Source organism: Cetorhinus maximus, chromosome 29 (assembly GCF_964194155.1).
Source record: "Cetorhinus maximus chromosome 29, sCetMax3.hap1.1, whole genome shotgun sequence".
Lineage (NCBI taxonomy): Eukaryota > Metazoa > Chordata > Chondrichthyes > Lamniformes > Cetorhinidae > Cetorhinus > Cetorhinus maximus.
Genome location: NC_135907.1, coordinates 26011927 through 26031489, shown reverse-complemented (window position 1 = coordinate 26031489; position 19563 = coordinate 26011927). Strand labels below are relative to the sequence as shown.

The window sequence follows — 19563 nt, the reverse complement described above, 5'->3', positions numbered from 1 at the left end:
GATGGGTTAAGAAAATGAAGCCGCCTTTTTAAATTATGCAGTTCATTTTCTCATAAGGAGGGGGTGTCACGAAAATATAATAATTCTCATAATATTGTGATTTATTTTCAAAGTAGGTTAATAGTGGGGTTTTGATAGTTTGTTTGTGTGTGGGATTTAATTGACTTGGAGGCAGCTGGTCTGGAGGCTTTGACTCATCAAAAGAAGCTCGGTTTGAAATGCTAAATACGTAAACATGGCTGAGGTCATAAAATGTGAGGTGAGGAGAATTTGCATTTTTAGATAAATCATGGCAGTTTGAGTTTCAAAGAGATGGTAGGATGTTTATACCTAGCCAGAGAAGCTAGGCCAAGCAGTGTGTTTATTTTTCCCAAAGGGTACTGATAATATTAGCACCATGAAAAGAGATATATTATGAGAAAGGTAAAGCTCCAAAGACATATGGGAACATTGGAATTTACATTAAAAGGGAGAAACATGTATAAAGGAGAATGAGGCTATGTGTTAGGGAAAGCATTGTAGGATGAAAGTGTGAAGTGTGTAAAGCCTCTAATATTTGTGCATTAAGTCTGCTGACTACAAAAACCAAAGCTGGGAAAAGCCACTTTGAATTTTACTGTCCAGGGTATTGTATTGATTTGCCTGGATCTGTTTAAATATATCTTTTTCTACTATTGCCTTAACAGGGGTGTAACTGGAAGCCAGATTAATTAGAGGTTTTAGGAGTTATTATAGCAGTAATTTATAGACATATGTATGTGCTTGAAATCTTTTCTTTTGTTAGTAAAGGTTTAACTTAGTTTTCCAAAAAAATCTCTGAAGTCTTGGTGGACTTGTCAGTTCTGAATTCAGGGCACCCATCTCAAAATAAAATGTAAATTGCAAAACCATTGTGACTGCGTGACCAAGTTTCCCTTGTGGATTTGATTCACCTGGCACACATTGTCTGCCATGTCATAACAACTAACCACAAAACAAATCAGGCCTATCTTTTTTTCAATGAAAGAAATAAAAAGCCTGGGACAGAAATAAGAAATGCTGTGGCTGGATAGTTTCTGCAGCAACACTAACCAAGTTCTAAACTAATTCTGCTATGCTCAAAACACCATCACAAAGAATACAATCAAGATATCCATAAATTTAGCTGATTGTTATGTTAAATTTTTTGTCCACAGTATATTCTTCGACACTGTAGTTCCCCTCTTGTATTTTACTGTGTGATTAAATAAAAATGATAGCAGGGGACAGGATTGTATTGGGCTCGGGGCAAAGGATATCCTGCTGCAAACAAACTTTTTTGAGATCATGTTCAGCTAAAGCCTCATAAGTCTCATGGTGGATCTGTCACATTTACCCCTAAAACAACAGGGAGAACATAAGAAATAGGAGCCAGAGTAGGCCACACAGTTTCTCAAACCTGCTGTGCCATTCAAAAAGATCACAGCTGATCCCTGACCTCAGTTCCAATTGCTACCTGATTCCCATATCCCTTGGTTTTCTTAGAGTCCAACCATCCATCTCAGCCTTGAATATACTCAAGAGCCCTTTGGGATAGAGACTTCCAAAGATTCACAAACCTCTGAGTGAAGAAATGTAGAGGTCCTTCTACACCAGTAAACCCAGTGAGACCTTCCCCCACCTAAATCAACAAAATCCATATAAAGTTCTCCTACATGACAAGGCCAATGTAGAGCTCCCCTACACTAACCACAGCAAAATAGATCTTCTACATCAATGGGCCAATGTGGAAGTGGGCAATGTAGAACTCACTCAACACCAAGAGGGTGAAAATAAAGCTGCTTCTCCATGGCGTAGTCAGTATAAAACACAGTCTACATCAATTGAGCCAACATGCTATTCCTCTCCATCAGCATTGATTACATGCATCAACTGTCAAAGGAAACATTGTTGCACCAGCGAACACAGTTGTTTTATTGAAAATTTCTATCCTTTCATTCCCTGTTTGCATTGGACTTGGGTTGCGCTCTGACTGGCGAAAGATTAAAGGTATTGAGTCCACTGTTATCATCTTGGCTTCAACAGAATTAGTATCTCTGGGATTGCTAGGCACTGCTAGCATCAGTAGTCCTGCTGGGATTGGTCGGCTCGTTGGCTTCACTGGGATTGGTGGGTTTGCTAGGACTGCCTGAGGTGCTGGGATTGGTCAGATTATTGGCTTCACTGGGATTGGTGGGTTTGCTGGGACTGCCTGAGGTGCTGGGATTGGTCAGATTATTGGCTTCACTGGGATTGGTGGGTTTGCTGGGACTGCCTGAGGTGCTGGGATTGGTCAGATTATTGGCATCACTGGGATTGGTGGGTTTGCTGGGACTGCCTGAGGTGCTGGGATTGGTCAGATTATTGGCATCACTGGGATTGGTGGGTTTGCTGGGACTGCCTGAGGTGCTGGGATTGGTCAGATTATTGGCATCACTGGGATTGGTGGGTTTGCTGGGACTGTCTGAGGTGCTGGGATTGGTCGGCTTGTTGGCATCACTGGGATTGGTGGGTTTGCTTGGACTGCTTGTAGTAGTACTAGGGGGATCACTTGGTCTAGTAGGTGTGCTAAGATTATTGATACTGGAATTTCTAAATGCTGCAAAAGTGTCTTCCACATTTTTGTTCCGTTCATGAACTAGATCCAACATGGTGTCCATCTTGATACTTTCACGATCTTTCTCAGCCTCCTCATCCTCATTGTATGGTTCACTCTCACTGTCACTGTAATAAGGGCTGGAGTGGTAGGAGAAGGATGGTGAGTATGACGGAGACCGTGAATAGTGGAAACTCTGAAATAATGAAAAACAAAGATTATTGATCATGCGGAACAGATCCAAAGGGATCAACAGGATCAATTTTAAATCTCAACATCGGCATCCCTTTTAAAATGCAAAGAAAATTATTTTAATATATTTTTCATATTGAAAATTAATCAAGGATCCTTTTAATATCTTGGACATTTTAACCATTTTAATTCAGCTCCATTGCTTAGTCACTTCTCCAAATTAACTCAGTAAGGTCATCAATGCTCAATATTGATACAAAGAATAAAAAAAAATCAAACTAAACCTGCTCAGATTGCATTATCAGTGTGGAGCAAAAGATGTTTGGTTTGGTCTTTGCCCAGAGAGAACTGATCCCAGCCAGGATGGGAAAAAGGCAACAAGTTCTGGTCACCACACTTTAGGTGGGATGTTAAGGTCATTGAGAGGCTGCAAAGGAAATTTACCAGAATGGTTCCAGGGGTGAGGAATTTTAGTTACAAGGTGAGGTTGGAGAAGTTGGGGATGTTCTCCTTGGAACAAAGGAGATTGAGGGGAGATTTGATAGAGGGGTACAAGATTATGACAGGTTTAGATAAGATAGACAAAGAAAAGCTGATTATGCAAGAACCAGGGGACACAGATTTAAAGTTTTGGGCAAGAGATGCAAGGGGAATGTGCAAAAGAACTTTTAAACAGCAAGTGGTAATGACCTGGAACTCATTGCTTATGAGGGTGGTGGAAACAGAGATTATCGATGATTTCAAAATTCTTTCAGTTGCTTTCAGTGTCACCCCCTCTTCCCAATGTTGGGTCCATTGAACAGTGAGTGCCCGAGAATGAGGAACCCCCACCCCTACAGAGGCTGCTGGCCAACCTGACAAGGTTTTGCTGGGTGACTTTCAGGAGGTGCGGCTCCCATTTAATCCCTGAGCCACCACTAAATTTTAGCCGAATTGACAGCCTGGCCCTGGTGGCCTGGAATCCTGTGTCAGCCTCTTCCGGCCTTCGATTCAGTCAGGGGAGGTTTTACCGCCGCCAGCACACTGATGGGGGGCCTTTCCCACGATTAAGTGGGTCTGGCTACCCTGGTTCCCATCACAACAGGCTGCATTAAATCCAGCCCTCAGTCTTTGAACCCCTAAGTACTCCCTCCCCAGTGCTATAATAGTTTCTTTGATTAATATTGCCAACATCCTTCTCTTTTTCCTTCCCTATCTTTCCTGACTACTTTGTAAACATTAAGTGCTCATTCCTACCTTTCGGGCCTCTGTTGCCACTATGTCATAGCTCCACGCTGTAACTTGTGCCTGCAGCTCACTAACTTTATTTACTACACTCTGTATATTTGCAAACAGGCACTCCTAACCCATCTTAGACTGTCTCGCATTTCCCTTCAGTCTGAACCCTCCTATTTCTGAAATACTCTTGCCTATAGTGCTATCTGTCTCTCTCTGTGGTCAGGGCACCTTATTCTCCTCTCTAATGTTCCATCCTTCTACCCATCCCTGTTACCAAATCCTCCCCACAGTGCTAGTTGCTGCATTCTATCGAGTTGGTGTCACCCTGACTGGTATTCAATACTGAAAACTGTTCAGTGAGTGCCGCACTCCCAGAGGATTCCCGAATGCCTGCCTCTTCCTATCCTGCCAGGTGGCTATCCACTGAGCACTTACTGCTCTGGCCGTGTGGTGACCACCTCCTGAAATGTGTTCGAGGAAATTCCCAATTCCCTGTGTATTTACTATAACTTCAGTGCTCCTGAAGCTGAGAAACAGAGTTGGAGATTGAGCAGTGGTACTTCCTGCACACATTTATCCAGAACTTATGAGGTGTCCTGGAGTTCCCAAGTGGCATAGGAATATATACTATATATATTTGGATATATATATCTTCATATTATTTATATTTTATCTTAATGCCCTTCAACTTCTAACTAAACATAAATCAGCACTAGATAAGAACAAATAAGCACAATCCAATACAGTCCGACCCATCTCCCGCGCATCCACCCTCACACCTTCCTCTCCCTCCCAGAACCATGATAGGGTCCCCCTTGTCCTCACTTATCACCCCACCAGCCTCTGCATTCAAAGAATCATCCTCCGCCATTTCCACCAACTCCAGCATGATGCCATCACCAAACACATCTTCCCTTCACTCCCCTGGTGGCATTCCGCAGGGATCGTTCCCTCCGGGACACCCTGGTCCACTCCTCCATCACCCCCTACACCTCAACCCCCTCCCACGGCACCTTCCCATGCAATAGTAAAAGGTACAACACCTGCCCCTTTACTTCCCCTCTCCTCACCGTCCAAGGGCCCAAACACTCCTTTCAAGTGAAGCAGCATTTCACTTGCACTTCCCTCAATTTAGTCTACTGCATTCGCTGCTTCCAATGCGGTTTCCTCTACATTGGAGAGACCAAACGCAGACTGGGTGACCGCTTTGCAGAACACCTTCGGTCTGTCCGCAAGCATGACCCAGACCTCCCTGTCGCTTGCCATTTCAACACTCCACCCTGCTCTCATGCCCACATGTCCATCCTTGGCCTGCTGCATTGTTCCAGTGAAGCTCAACGCAAACTGGAGGAACAGCACCTCATCTTCCAACTAGGCACTTTACAGCCTTCCGGACTGAATATTGAGTTCAGCAACTTCAGATCATGAACTCTCTCCTCCATCCCCACCCCCTTTCCAATCCCCGTTTTTCCAATATTCATTTTTATTTTTTATCCACTTATTTTTATTTTTATTTATTTTTATTTTTATTCATTGTTTTATCCCCACCTTTTATCCTATTTTCAATCTTTTTTCCCACCAAGTCCCCCCACCCCCACCCCCACCAGGACCATCCATCACTTGTTCATGTTGTTCTTTCCAGAGTGCTTACCCTTGTCCTGCTATTACCACATTCTGCTTTCTGACCTTAATGCCACCATCAGCACCTCCTTTAGCCAGTCCCACTACCATTAACACCCCCTTTGTCCTTTTGTTCATGACATCCCTGTCATTCTCTCCTTTGCCCCCACCTATCGCTGGCCTCTATCCAGCTTCACCTGCTCCACCCCCCCTTAAACAGTATAAATTTCATCACATATTTACTTCTCAACAGCTCGGAAAAAGACTCATACAGACTCGAGACGTTAACTCTGTCCTTCTTTCCACAGATGCTATCAGACCTGCTGAGGTCTAACAGATTTTTCCAGCATTTTCTGTTTTTGTTTCACAATAGCCAAGAGGTTCCAATTTGGATACAATCAGCAATCCAGGTGCAAATTCTGCCAGTTTTGAGAATTATTTCTTCCCCTCAGGTTTCCACTGAAATTCATTTCCAAATCAGCAGCAAATAATTCACCTCCTGACTCCCCAATATCTGTCCATCATCTACTAGGCACAAGTCAGGAGTGTGATGGAATACTCCCCACTTGCCTGGATGAGTGCAGCTCCCACAACACTCAAGAAGCTTGACACTATCCAGGACAAAGCAGCCCCGCTTGATTGGCACCACATCCACAAACATTCACTCTCTCCACCATCGACGCACAGTAGCAGCAGTGTGTGTACCATCTACAAGATGCACTGCAGCAACTCACCAAGGCTCTTTAGACAGCACCTTCTAAATCCATGACCTCTACCACCTAGAAGGACAAGGGCAGCAGATGCAACACCACCACCTGGAAGTTCCCCTCCAAGTCACTCACTATCCTGACTTGGAAATATATCGCTGTTCCTTCACTGTTACTGGGTTAAAATCCTGGAACTCCCTCCCTAACAGCACTGTGGGTGTACCTACACCACATGGACTGCAGTGGTTCAAGGAGGCAGCTCACCACCACCTTCTCAAGGGCAACTAGGGATGGGCAATAAATGCTGGCCCTACCAGTGACACCCACATCCCATGAATGAATAAAAAAAAGCTACTTAATTTTAAGAGCCTCCTCAAGGGCCCGTAAAGAGCCAACATTGGTGGAAAGTTGCTATGGTAATTAATTCGATCTGGGGCCAAGGCTAGTTTTGGGTGCAAGGCCACTTCTAGAACAAGTGCAAAAAAATCACAGAAACTCAATTTGTGCCGGACATAATTGGTACTTGAAATTCCACCATCTTTTGTGCAGGTTTGGTACGTTTTGATGAAAAAAGCAGCGCAACCACATGGAAATCTCCAACCAATAAAATCAAATACAAAATTAACACAATGATACAATCCATATCTGGGACTTTTAAGCATCAAAATTTTCTGCCCAAATTTGTGCAACAAACATGGGGAGAAAGTGATGTCTGATTGGTTCCAGTCCCACCCTCCACCCAATCTAATAATGTGCTCCCGTCGCTCAATGATTTGACAATCTCTAATTCCAGCAGTTAAAACGTTCTAACTAAAAAGGCAATGTTTGGCAGGGCTTGAGAGCCCACGTCATTATCCATGGAGCAAGAGCCGGTGTCTGGTGGGAGGGAACAGGAGCTGGGAGCAGGGGCTTTCAAAAAATATCAGGCAATGAGTTTTAACCTGGAATTGTTTATAACCAGGAGACAAATCCTCAGGTTGTGCCTTAAGGTCAGGCCTTGGACGCTGATTATAAGGTCCAGAAGCTCCAATTCCAGGTTTGGGGCATTTTTTAAATATATGCTGTTAATGTAGGTGTTTGTCCATCAGTGCAGAGGCAACATCTGGAGTAAAGGCATCTGTTATTACTGACATTGACTACATTCAGTACAGGCATTGTCTGCAAGTTGTTGTTGTGAATCGGGCCAGACATTTCCTAGGAAACACTCCCAATGTTTGTGCATTTTTATTCTATAAGTACTTACGGAAGAAATTTGTGCTCTATCATGGCTGAAGTCACTGGGAAAGGCTTTGGCCAGGGCCAAGAGTCTGGCATGGGTGTAGTACTGAAAGAGAGAAAAAGGCAACATACACAATTTAATCAACAATACAGTAAGTTAGGGAGACGGGAGTTAATACAATGACCAACAGTGTCAAATTATATCTCCAAATATAGATAGATGCACCCCTACATAAACAGCTTCACTGCAGGAAAGAGCAGCGGGTCTATCAAGCCTGTCCAATTGGGACATGGTGCAACTTATGCACAATATTCACCAGTCACAGAATCTCCTGTCAGACAAAAAAAAAGCAAAAACATAAACTAATTTAGGAAAAATTCAAATTGGTCAAACAAAATCCAGAAGACCAAAGCTTGGAAACGTCATAACCAGTGAGGAGAATATTAACAAATTTCAGGACAGCAAACAGGTGAAACTGGCAGGAACATGACAGATGAAATTTAATGTGGATAAATGTAAAACAATACATATTTGAAGAAAAAATTAGAAGGGACAATATGAACTAAATGGTCCAATTTTAAATTGGGTCCAGGGACAAAGAGTCCTGGACATGTACCATAAAACGTGGCATATAAGTCAACCAGGCATATAAGACAAGCTCATTTCTCCAGGTCCAAAAGTCATGTTTTTGTGTATACTCAGTGTATAGGTTGACCTCCTTCTTCAGCCATGACAAGCTCTACTAACATTAATAGTCAGCCTCAATTTTTCATCCCACAAATAGATGTTTTACTGACCAATACCTTATAACTGGACACAAGGGGTCAAGCAGGCAATATAGGCTGTGTTGCAAATATGCGTGGGAGCTTAAGATATAACCACTTTTTGTCAGATGCCAATGACATTTCAAAATGGCGACCGCCCACGCCCATTTTTATACTCAGCATATAATTCAACCTCTATTGCTGGAAGAATTTCTAGAAGCTTCAAAGATCAACTTTTGCGCCAATATCTATGGTATGTATACAAATAATTGAAGGAGGCAGAACAAGTTGAAAAGGCTGTGAAAGAGGCATATGGGTGGAATTTTACGACAGCGGGATATTACAGTCCCTCCAAAGTCCATGGCATTGGCTTTATAAATAGGGGCACAGAATATCAAAACATGAAAGTAATACCAAACCTGTATAAAACACTGGTTAGACCTCAGTTAGAGTACTGTGTCCAATTCTGGGCACCACACTTTACGAAGAGGACACAGGGGAGATTTACTAGAATGGTTCCAGGGATGAGGGGCTTCAGTTCTATGGAGAGATTAGAAAAATGCAGAAAACTAAATTCACGAGGAGTTTGAAACATGGCTGGAAGATTCATTTAGCTTGCCCTAGAGGAAGAACCTCTTGGGGGAGAAAACCTCACTGTGAAAGACAGTTCTGAGATTAAAAGTTCCCAGGTTGAGAAAGGAAAAGAACATAAGTAAACTCTCAGGAGCTAAGAATCACCTTGGACTGCTTCCAGGAGAGTTGAATGTTTACTTAAAGGACAGTGTAAAATATCTCTGTGAAGTGTGTTTTTGATCGTGTTAAAAGAGGAAGGGGAATGTTCTGTTTTGTGCTTTAAAATATAAGTTGCCGACAAAAAACGTGTTTAGTCAATATGCTTTTAGTCTTGGTTACAGTAAAGGTCTTAAATCATGAAATCTTGTCATATCATCCTTTCAGCTTTAACTGGAAGTTCAAATGTATTTTTCAAAGTTAGCAATCTTTTCCGAGGTGGTAACAATAAATTGTTTCCATTAGCCAGTGAACAGAGTTAAGGGAATTGGCAAATGAACCAGAAGAAAGATGAGGATTTTTTTAACACAGTTATGAACGTGAACGTGTTGCCTGAAAAGGTGGTGAAAACAGGTTCAATAACAACTTTCAAGAGGGAATATGGAAATATTTGCAGAGCTATGGGAAAAGAACAAGGCATTGGGACTAATTGGGTAGCTCTATAAATGGTGAGCATAGGCACAATGGGCTGAGTGGCCTCTTTTTGTACAAATGTAAGACCATGGTGATGGGAAGCATATCTTTCAATACCCATCTACTTTCTGTATGCAGTTACATCGGTCATATTCGGGATCCGATCCAGCTGTCTTTCACATGTTTACTGTCAACACCCAGTTCATGAACTGGAAACTAGTTTCATAAGTCTCAACCCTCTATGAAACAAAGTGCCCCCTGACATCTAACCCAGTACTGTGCTCATGTAACTTATACTTAATATCCTGGTCTCCCCTAACTTACCAAACTCAAACATAATCCTTCCATTATCTTTATAGCTCTCAATCAAATCCCCAGGAAATCCCCAGGAAATCTACTCTTTTCTGGAATAAAATGGTCCCACTCTCTGGGCGGGATCGTCCCAGATTTGCACTAAGTGTGGTCACGGGCAGGAGAAGGAATGTTTTACCCACTGGCCACAATGGCGGCTTTTCACACTGTATCGTTCCCGCCTCATTATTCATGCATTCCCTGGAAACATGCCAATTGGATGGCGGGCAGCCTCCAACTCACCCACCATGCCGTCACCTCACCACTTCCACACGCCAGGAGCCATATTTGAAATGCAGTCGTGCACACACTGCTCAATGCTTCCAGCCCATGACTGCTGCACAGAAGACATGGCCCCGAAAGGCAAGAAGGCTGCAGCCCCTCGGTTCAGTGACACGTCCCTGGAACGCCTATTGGATGCCATGAAGGCCCGCCATGATGTCCTCTACCCCCACTCTAGGCAAAGGCCAGCAAGCAAGGTGACAAATCCAGCATGGGTGGCGGTTTCAGCGGTGGTCAGCGCCAACACCTTGCAATAGAAAACAGCCACCCAGTGCCAGTACAGGATGAATGGTCTCATCCATTCTGCCAAGATAACTCACTCTTCTCGTCACTCCCAAATCACACACTCACAAACCCAACACACATCCACAGGGATCTCACACCTCAAGGGACAACACCAGTAACTCTCACACACACCCTCACATCTCCATCAGGCTCATATCCTCTGGAGTTCACGTCCCCATCCCATCCATGGCTCCGCTCAACACACAAACATTCCACACAGTGCCATGTGTCCTGCTCACACTCTCTCCATCTGTTTTCATGAAGAAGCTGGCTCACATCAGCAGGGAGAGGTCCCAGACCCGGGGGTGGAGTGGCCCACATTAGGCCCCTCACTCACTTTGAGGAGTGAGCCATCACGCTGACTGGTGAGGATGTGGACCCTGCCTGCGGTGACGGTGAGGTCGGTGGTGAACACCCACCTGAAGATCCTGCACCACATCATCCCTCTCTCAGCACAACTGTCAGTGCCTCTCTCTCCTGCTTTTGACTCTGTTGCCATGCACTAACTATCTTTACTCTGGTTCACAGGGAGCTCTGCCAAGGGACCGACACCCTCAGCCAGCCAGTCCCTCAGCTCCATCCACATCCTCACCTCCAGCCAGGAGGACACCTCCTCCATTGAAGAGCTGGAAATAAGCAGCCTGGAAGACCCATCACAGCGCTTACCCTCACCCTCCACCAGCGCAGAGACACACACCTCGGGGGGACCTAGATCTACAGCAGCCTCAGGTTCTCAATCTGGAGGACACCACACGGACACGTGTCCGCAGCAGGAGGAGGCAGGTTCAGCCGAGCTCCCCGGCACTCAGAGGGTTGCTGGGGAAGAGGCATCTGTCAGGTCCGAGTCAGATAACAAGCCTCTGGATTCAGCCTTCCAACTCATCCTGGAGAGTCAGCAGACAGCAGGGGAACATCACGCAGAGCTGTTGCAAGCCCTCAACAGGGTGGCAACGCGAGTGGGAGGGGTGCATCCGCTTGCTCTTTGATGCAGTGGTGCCCACATGTGCACACGTGGCAGTCTCTGTGGGCAGACGCCATGGAGACCCCGGTCCAGCAGGATGTGGAGATGTGTACAAACCTGTAGTCCATCGCGGGAGCCACAGGGGAGTTCCTGCAGTGGTGACGCGAGAGGGAAACAGGGCACCTCAAGGTGCTCCTTCCCCTCAAGGAGTCAGGCCAGGGTCCTCGGGCACCCAAAGGGAGGAGAAGCAGCAGCGAGACATTCCTGGGATATTTACTCAGGAATCTCAGAGGTTGTCCTCTCCCTCCAAGTCCCTTTGACTGTGATCCCGTTAACCTCGTCCTCTGTCACCACAGAGAGAGCAGCCAGCTACTGACGGGCAGACATGATGACTACAACTGTTTTCACGACAGTTTGAAACCGATTTCCGGCCTTTCCGCTATATTGTGCACTCACGCCCGCCATGATGCCCGATGCCAGAGGGCATGGAAAATTACACCCTCTAAGTCTATTGTGGTAACTAAGGGCAGAATTTTCTGCCTGTTGGGCTGGTGGTGTGGGAGTGGGCGTGGGCAGGCGCAGACCCCATTGGTGCCCGCGATCGGGTCTGTGCCGCCATTTTACGCTGCCCAATGTGAATCGCGGCTCCTGAGGACAGCGGGAGTGGGCAGGCAGCAGCGGGACTGCAATGACCACTGGGTCCAATGGTGACCCGGCTGCCTGGTTTAAAACATTGCTGCAGTCTTTCCAAGGCCAGTGGAAGGGCTCCCCAGATCACTGCTGGTGAGCAGGTCAGGCAGGAGGGTAGGGCAAGGGGGCACTGTGCCCCCCCTCATTTTTCCGATGATTGTCTTGCTGCCCTCCTTGAGGAGGTGGCAGCACCATGGGAGGTCCTGGTTCCCCAGGATGGGAGGAGGAGGCCCCTCCCCACATGACCACACGTGCCTGGGAGGAGGTGGCGGGGGTGGTGAGCTCCCGCAATGTGGTGCGGAGCACCTGGATCCAGTGTCGCAAGCGTTTCAACGACCTGTTGCGCTCGGGAAGGGTGAGCACCATGTTGGCATTGGTCACTTAACCCAGCAGGTAGGCTTCCCCCCCACCGCCCAGTCTGAGTGTAGAGACTGCATTGAATCATTGATGGCCTGTGTCCTTCACTGGGTGGGCCAGCAGATATTGCCCATGCCTAAGTTACCCTGAGAGGGTGGTGAAGAGATGGGTTCTGCACCCACAGCATGTGGTACACTGAGACCCACATAACTGTTTTGGGGGCAACCTGGAGGAGCTACACTTAGGCGCAGTGCTGGAACTCCAGGACATGTCAAAGTCAGGGTGATGTGGCACTGATTGATCTGCTGCCCTCTGTGCTCCATGTGCCTGTGCCGCCTTGCTAGGAAGGTTAGACCACGTGGTGCCAAATGTGATGTAAGCAGCATTTGGCCAAGGGGTGGGGTTGGGTTACAGGCCTAGCATCTTTGCGAGTGTTCAGCAGCAGTGGGGTGAGGAGGCACTGGTTGGGGTGGGCTGTCCGCGAATAGAATCCAGGTACAATTAGCACTAATCAATGCTCTTCTCTCCTTTCCAGGAGAAGAATGCACATAATGCCGCCAAGCGGGTGAGGACTGGTGGAGGGCCAGCCCAGGTGGCGATTCTCAGCCGCTTCGAGCAGGAGGCCCTAGAGCTGGAGAGGCGCCATGCGCCTAGGTCCACTGGTGTCGGTGAGGCTGGGGTGCCACGGGCAGGTATGTTTGCCCAGCAGTGAGGTCGCCATTGTTCTCCCAACAGCCATGGCAGTGCTGAATGTTCAGTGATTGAAGTTTGCAACATGGCTTGACCATTGCTTATGGAAGGATGAGCGCATGATCTGGGGGACAGGGATGCACATTGACATTGGATCAGTTAACGTGGAGACAATGTTCTTGTTCTTCCTTTCAGCATCAGCGGAGCAGGGCCGGGAAAAGGAACAGCAGGGACCCCTTCACACCTGAGGGCCCTGAGTCTCAGACTCACCAGCGTCACACCATCTCTGCCAGGCAGGCACCAGCTCAGATACTAGCATTTCAGTAGGAATTAGAACATCAGCTAGTGTCCTGGGGCACAACGGTGAGGGCACTTCACAGTCGCTGGAGGAGCTGGCAGAGACAAGAGAGTGCACATGGCGCCAGCAGTTGGAGACTGCAGTGGACCAGGCACATGCTCAGTCAGTGGCTGATGTGCCTCTGGAGTCGTCCGCGACGCAGGAAATGCAGCAGGGTGTGCGAGAGCATCTGGTGGAGATACATAAGGCTATGTTTGGCTTGGTGTCAGTGGTGGAGGAGTCTATGTGAACCATCGCCAATGCAATGAGCCTCATGGCCGAGCGCCAAGCGTCCTCCATGGAGAAAGTAGTGGCTCTCGTGGAGACGCTCCTCCAGGAGACCAATCAGGGCTTCCTGGGGATGTGCTCGGACCAGCAAGCCCTCACATCGGCATTGACCTCAGCTGGTCGGTGCCAGTTTGGGAGATGGTCTGGGCACCAAGTTTCCCAGCTCGGTGCTCAGCCATCCACAGTGAGCAGGGAGCTCCGAAGCGACCGTACGTCGGTACAGCAGCTGCCCGTCGTCTCTGCAGGCCCCTCTCAGGGTGCTCCGGATGACGGCGGCAGCTCCTCCGTCCCTCTGCCAGTGATCGTTGCATCCAATGAGGCTGCGACGACGGGGGAGATGCCAGCTGTGGAACTGGCAGCTCCTCCCAGGCAGCACAGGCTTCATGGGCCAGAGGACAGCTGCCAAGCTCATCGAGGCCAACAGGACAGCAGAGTGAGCAGGCTGTCTCAGATGCCACTCCCAGCAAGGGGGCAGCACCAAGACATAGCACACGAAAACGTAAACATAAGGTACCTTAGGCACACCACGGGTTTATCACTGGTGCTTTTGTATTGGTCCGCAATGAGGTCTTTGAGTTGGTGTGATGTTTAACACCTTTGGTCATTTTGTTTTAAGTTCCTTTTGTTATAATATTAAATTCAGACATGTCATCATGGCTGAGGGTGCCTCTTTTCTTCTGCAAGTGGATGGTTACCAATAATGTTGAGTGATTTGTGGGACATTCAGCTTTATTAACAAGGCCTGTGGCTAATGTTCCTATCCAGGCAGATTTTGCACTCAGGTATCAGAGAATGGAGCTTGCAGCCCAGGCGTCTCCTGAAGGTCCATATGTGGTGTGCTAGCTGAAGGTTCGTTGGATTAAAGCCTCCCAGGTGTCCCTGCCTCCCTGGAGTATGCCCGGGTTAGCGTCTACCCCATGTGTGTGCTCATCCTCGGACTCATCGTGTGCAGCCATAGTCACTGTGTCGACATCTTCGTTGTCCACAGCGTTCCCTGCCTTCCAGCGCAAGATTGTGGAGAGCGCAGCATGCAACCACTATCAGCAACACACGATCTGGGGGGTACTGGAGTGCGCCACCTGAGTGGTACAGGCATCGGAAACACATTTTGAGAAGACCGATGGGCTCTCTCCACCTCAGCCCTTGTGGAAATATGGCTCCTATTATACCGCTGCTCAGCTTCTGTTCTTGGATGGTGGAGAGGGGTCATGAGCCACCTTCTGAGGGGATAGCCCTGGTCACCCGGCAGCCATCCATCCAGCCGAGCTGGAGCACTGAAGAGCCCCGGCACCTGGGAGTGTCTGAGGATGTTGCCGTCATGGGAGTTGCCTGGGTACCTTGCACAGACTTGTAGAATCAGCATCCTGTGATCACACACTATCTGCACGTTCATGGAGTGGAAGCCCTTCCTGTTGACGAAGGCACCGGGCTCACCTGCTGGTGCCTTGATGGCCACATGTGTACCGTCTATTGCACCCTGGACGCAGGGGAAGCCAAAAATTGCTGCGAAGCCTCTGGTTCGCTGTGTCTGGCTTGCCTGGTCCCAACAGTCGTGGATGAAGGTCAATGCACGCCTGGACAGAGCATCTGTAACCTGCTTGACACAAGTGTGGACAGCTGATTGGGAGACACCGCAAAGATCACTCACCGGCCCCTGGACGGAGCCAGAGGCATAGAAGTTGAGGGCAGCTGTGACCTTTAGAGCCACTGGCATGGAGTGTCCACCCACACAGTTAGCAGAGATCTCAGGCCCAATCATCTGACAGATATAGTTGACTGTCTCCCTTGAGAGACAGAGCCTCCATTGGCACTGCACCTCAGACATATTGAGGTAGCTGCTTCGCCACCTGTATACCCTGGCAGCAGGATAGTGGCATCTTCTGCGGCCCCTTCCGCCTTGGACTACCTCTTGGCCCTGCACCCCTTGTGCCAGCGCCTGTCCTCCAAAAGTTGGCTCCCCTAGAGGCTGAAATGTGCACTCCTGGCCTCCTCCCCCTTCTAGTCCTCCTTTCCTCCTCAGAGGAGGTGCCTCCAGTGGAGAATTCAACTCCTATTCCCAAGCTAAGAGAAGGCTTCCTGAAACCTGTAGACCCAAAAAAAAATTCTTCACTGCAAAGTGCTGACCTGAAGGTTATGAGTCCAGTCCAAGCAGCTGGTATGCATTTTGAAGTATTGCAGATCACATAGGCACGTATCAGTAACCTTAAAAAATCAATATTTGACAGAGCACACTCGCGACCCCACTGGTGGGAAGGTGGGGGGGGAGGGGGGTGGGGAGGGGGGAGGGAGGAGGACGGGGGGAGGGGGGAGGGGTTGGGGGGGTGGGGGAAGGCAGGAGGGGGGAGGGGGGAGGGGGGAGGGGTTGGGTGGGGAGGTGGGAAGGGGGGTAGGGGGAGGTGGGGAAGACATGTAAAATTCTCCAGGTGGCCTTCCCACCCCAACATGGTGTAAATTTTACAAGGGGTGGGTGAGGCCAATTATTGGCCACTTAAGGGCCTCTTCCTGCCCAGGCCTCAATTTTCCGGCAGTCAGGATATACTCAGGGGCAGACGGGAAGCCCGGCAACTCACCACACACGGGCCTTGTCAGGGGACCTTCCTCAAGAGTCTCCTTTCCACATCAGGTGCACCCCCCACCACCCCCCACCACCACCACCAAGGTCTCTCCCCCAACCCCAGCCCCAGCCCCACAGTCGTACCCACCCCCACCACCAGCCTCTCCATCAACACCCCCATTCCCCTCTCCCTACTCCCCCCTGGGCCTCACCTTCCGCCTGTGCTATGAGACCACCCCTCCCACCACACCCACATCCCCCCACCCCCCCTGCCCTACCCACTCTGCACCAGGCTTAGGGTCCAGGCCTGACCATTGCTGCTACTGGCACTGCGGAGATTACAGAGTGGCTGGCCAATCAGATTGGGATTTCCACCCGTCTCCAGCCAATCAACGCTCCTCAGAGTAAGGAATGGTTGTGGGGTTGCTGTGATCGGCAGGAATGTGGAAAACCACAACATCCAAAAAATGCTGCCTGTAGCGTTTTAGTAACTACCCCTGTTCCCTGATGGTGCAAACTCTCGCTGGGCTTCAGTTCCACAGGCGCCCAATGGGATCTCACCGAGTAACATCTATTTGACAAGGTGCAACACAGGAGGCTATTTATTCCTGCAGGATTAGTGGGTGGATCTTGGAGTCTTTTTCAGAGAGTGCTATGTATTCTTTTACTTTCACCTGCGAGGGCAGATGGACCCAATGGTTTAACATATCATCTGAAAGATGGTGGCTCCAGCAGTACAACACTTCCTTAGTACCGGCACCATGATAGTGCAGCACTGCCTCAGTACTGACCCTCTGACAGTGCAGCACTCCCTCAGTACTGACCCTCTGACAGTGCAGCACTCCCTCAGTACTGACCCTCTGACAGTGCAGCGCTCCATCAGTACTGACCCTCTGACAGAGCAGCGAGAACTCAGTACTGACCCTCTGACAGAGCAGCACTCCCTCAGTACTGACTCTCTGACAGTGCAGCACTCCCTCAGCACTAACCCTCTGACAGAGCAGCGAGAACTCAGTACTGACCCTCTGACAGAGCAGCACTCCCTCAGTACTGACTCTCTGACAGTGCAGCGCTCCCTCAGTACTGACCCTCTGACAGTGCAGCACTCCCTCAGTACTGACCCTCTGACAGTGCAGCGCTCCCTCAGTACTGACCCTCTGACAGAGCAGCGAGAACTCAGTACTGACCCTCTGACAGAGCAGCACTCCCTCAGTACTGACTCTCTGACAGTGCAGCGCTCCCTCAGTACTGACCCTCTGACAGTGCAGCACTCCCTCAGTACTGACCCTCTGACAGTGCAGCACTCCCTCAGTACTGCCCCTCTGACAGAGCAGCACTGCCTCAGTACTGACCCTCTGACAGAGCAGCACTGCCTCAGTACTGACCCTCTGACAGTGCAGCACTCCCTCAGTACTACCCCTCTGACAGAGCAGCACTGCCTCAGTACTGACCCTCTGACAGAGCAGCACTCCCTCAGTACTATTCCTCCGACAGTGGAGTGCTCCCTCAGTTCTGTTCCTCTGACTGTCCAACACACCTTCAGTGTCAACTTTATCATATGCTTAAGTCTATGGGATGTGGCTTTACCCCATAATCGTTTTGATTCAGAGAACAAGGTGCTACCACTGAACCATGGCTGGCATCAGTACCTCCCAACACTATTTTTGTCTAAAGTAGAATTTTGGCATGAATCACAGACCTTCAGAGATTCATGCACTAACACTATGGTTTTCCTCCTGCTCTGAAATCTTGTACACACAGTCCTACACAAGCTGTCTTTGCTCCTAACAACATGCATAACAAATCCTGTTATATCTTCCAAATATGGACCCATCTACATCTGTGTGCAATTGATTTATCATCTCATGTCTGAACGCTCACACACATCAACCAATTATCTGTCAAAGTTCTCCCAACACCTCCATCTAGATAAAGATGGTAGAGAGCAATGAATCAAACACTGATTCCTTTGGGAATCCTCTAGTGACTGGTCTCAATGCAATTTCATTAATAAAATCCTGTCAATGGGAATGCAACTAATTCTTTATCCAATCTTCCCACAATCCTACGGGATTAAGTAGCCTCCTGTGTGACAGTTTGTCCAATACGATGATGGGTGAGATCCCATCAGTTGCCCACAGAACTGATGCCCAGCGAGAGGCTGCAGCATCAGAACAGGGGTATTTACTAAAAACTCTACAACCTTGGGATGTTCCTTTCTAAACATGTGCTTACCCGGCCAAGGTAGCGCCAGTCCAGCAAATCAGAGAGGCGTTCTGTACGATTTCTCTGAATGATGCGTTGCCGCCGTGACTGTTGAGAGAAGCTGTAGAGGAACGAGGTTAACTGATTGCAGCATTCATCCAGGCTCTTAAAGCGACGATCCAGAATATAGATCCCTGGCAGAAAAGTGTCAATAGTTTTAGGTTCACTTACTTCCCTCAGATGGGCAAAATCAATTAAGGGTGTTTCTAGGAATCAGGTGAGCAGGTATCTCTCTTGGATTATACCAACATCACTGAACTGGTGTCTATTATGATAGTTCCAACATTTACTGTATAATAGGATGATATTTTTCTCTCTCTGTTGCTCCCAGTTAAATTAATTTTTCTAGATGACTGGAATCAACACAATTTAATTCCGAGGGTAATGAAGAGAGAGGGCACAAAAACTGGAAACATCAGATTGGAGGAGTGCAGGGTGGGTTTGAACATTGAACACAGCCAAACACATGAAAGCACTGACTACAGCAGCTCACCGTATGCAGACGGGTCAGTGATGTGTTGTTCCATAAAGCAGCCAAAGCCGGATAAATTGGTGGAAACACTGGGAATTCCCATCACTGTGCATTCCGCTAGTAGAGAAAGGATTATTCAGAAACAGAATTAAAACTATAGAAACATTAAAAATCTCCATTAACAAATCTTACACTAAAAGTGGAGCTCACTAACTTACAGACATGGGCCTGAATTTTACCCTTGGCGGTCACGCTCGATCGGTGGGCTCAGTGCTGCGGGGATGGGGGTGGGAACAGGGTGGGAGATGACCTTCCCACGGGCACGAGAAAGCCCCCTGAAGGCAGACGGCTGCCTCAGGGAGCTGCAGACCTGAAAATGCTAAAATAAAAGTTCAAGAAGCTGCAAAAAAAATGTTCATGTGTCACAATCAATCACCTGAAAATATAGCTGATAAAAATGCTGCCCACAGATATTTATTTTTATTTTATGTGATAACGGAAATTTCATCCTGCCC

At 48.2% G+C, this 19563-nt stretch overlaps 1 protein-coding gene across 2 annotated transcripts in view; it reads right to left on the bottom strand.

Annotated features, from left to right (window-relative positions):
* Positions 1-1917: 1917 nt before the first annotated feature.
* Positions 1918-19563, bottom strand: part of LOC144669475 (glycogen [starch] synthase, muscle-like) — a 158712-nt gene continuing 141066 nt past the window's right edge. Inside the window, exons 13-16 of one of the 2 annotated variants that reach the window (XM_078531948.1) lie at positions 19070-19165; positions 18547-18710; positions 7574-7654; positions 1918-2789 (exon numbers count right to left, since the gene is read on the bottom strand). In XM_078531948.1, the coding sequence (XP_078388074.1) occupies positions 2064-2789; positions 7574-7654; positions 18547-18710; positions 19070-19165 (1067 nt within the window). In that variant the 3' untranslated portion in view covers positions 1918-2063. The remainder of the gene's footprint in view (positions 2790-7573; positions 7655-18546; positions 18711-19069; positions 19166-19563) is intronic. The other variant, XM_078531949.1, reaches the window with a different exon arrangement.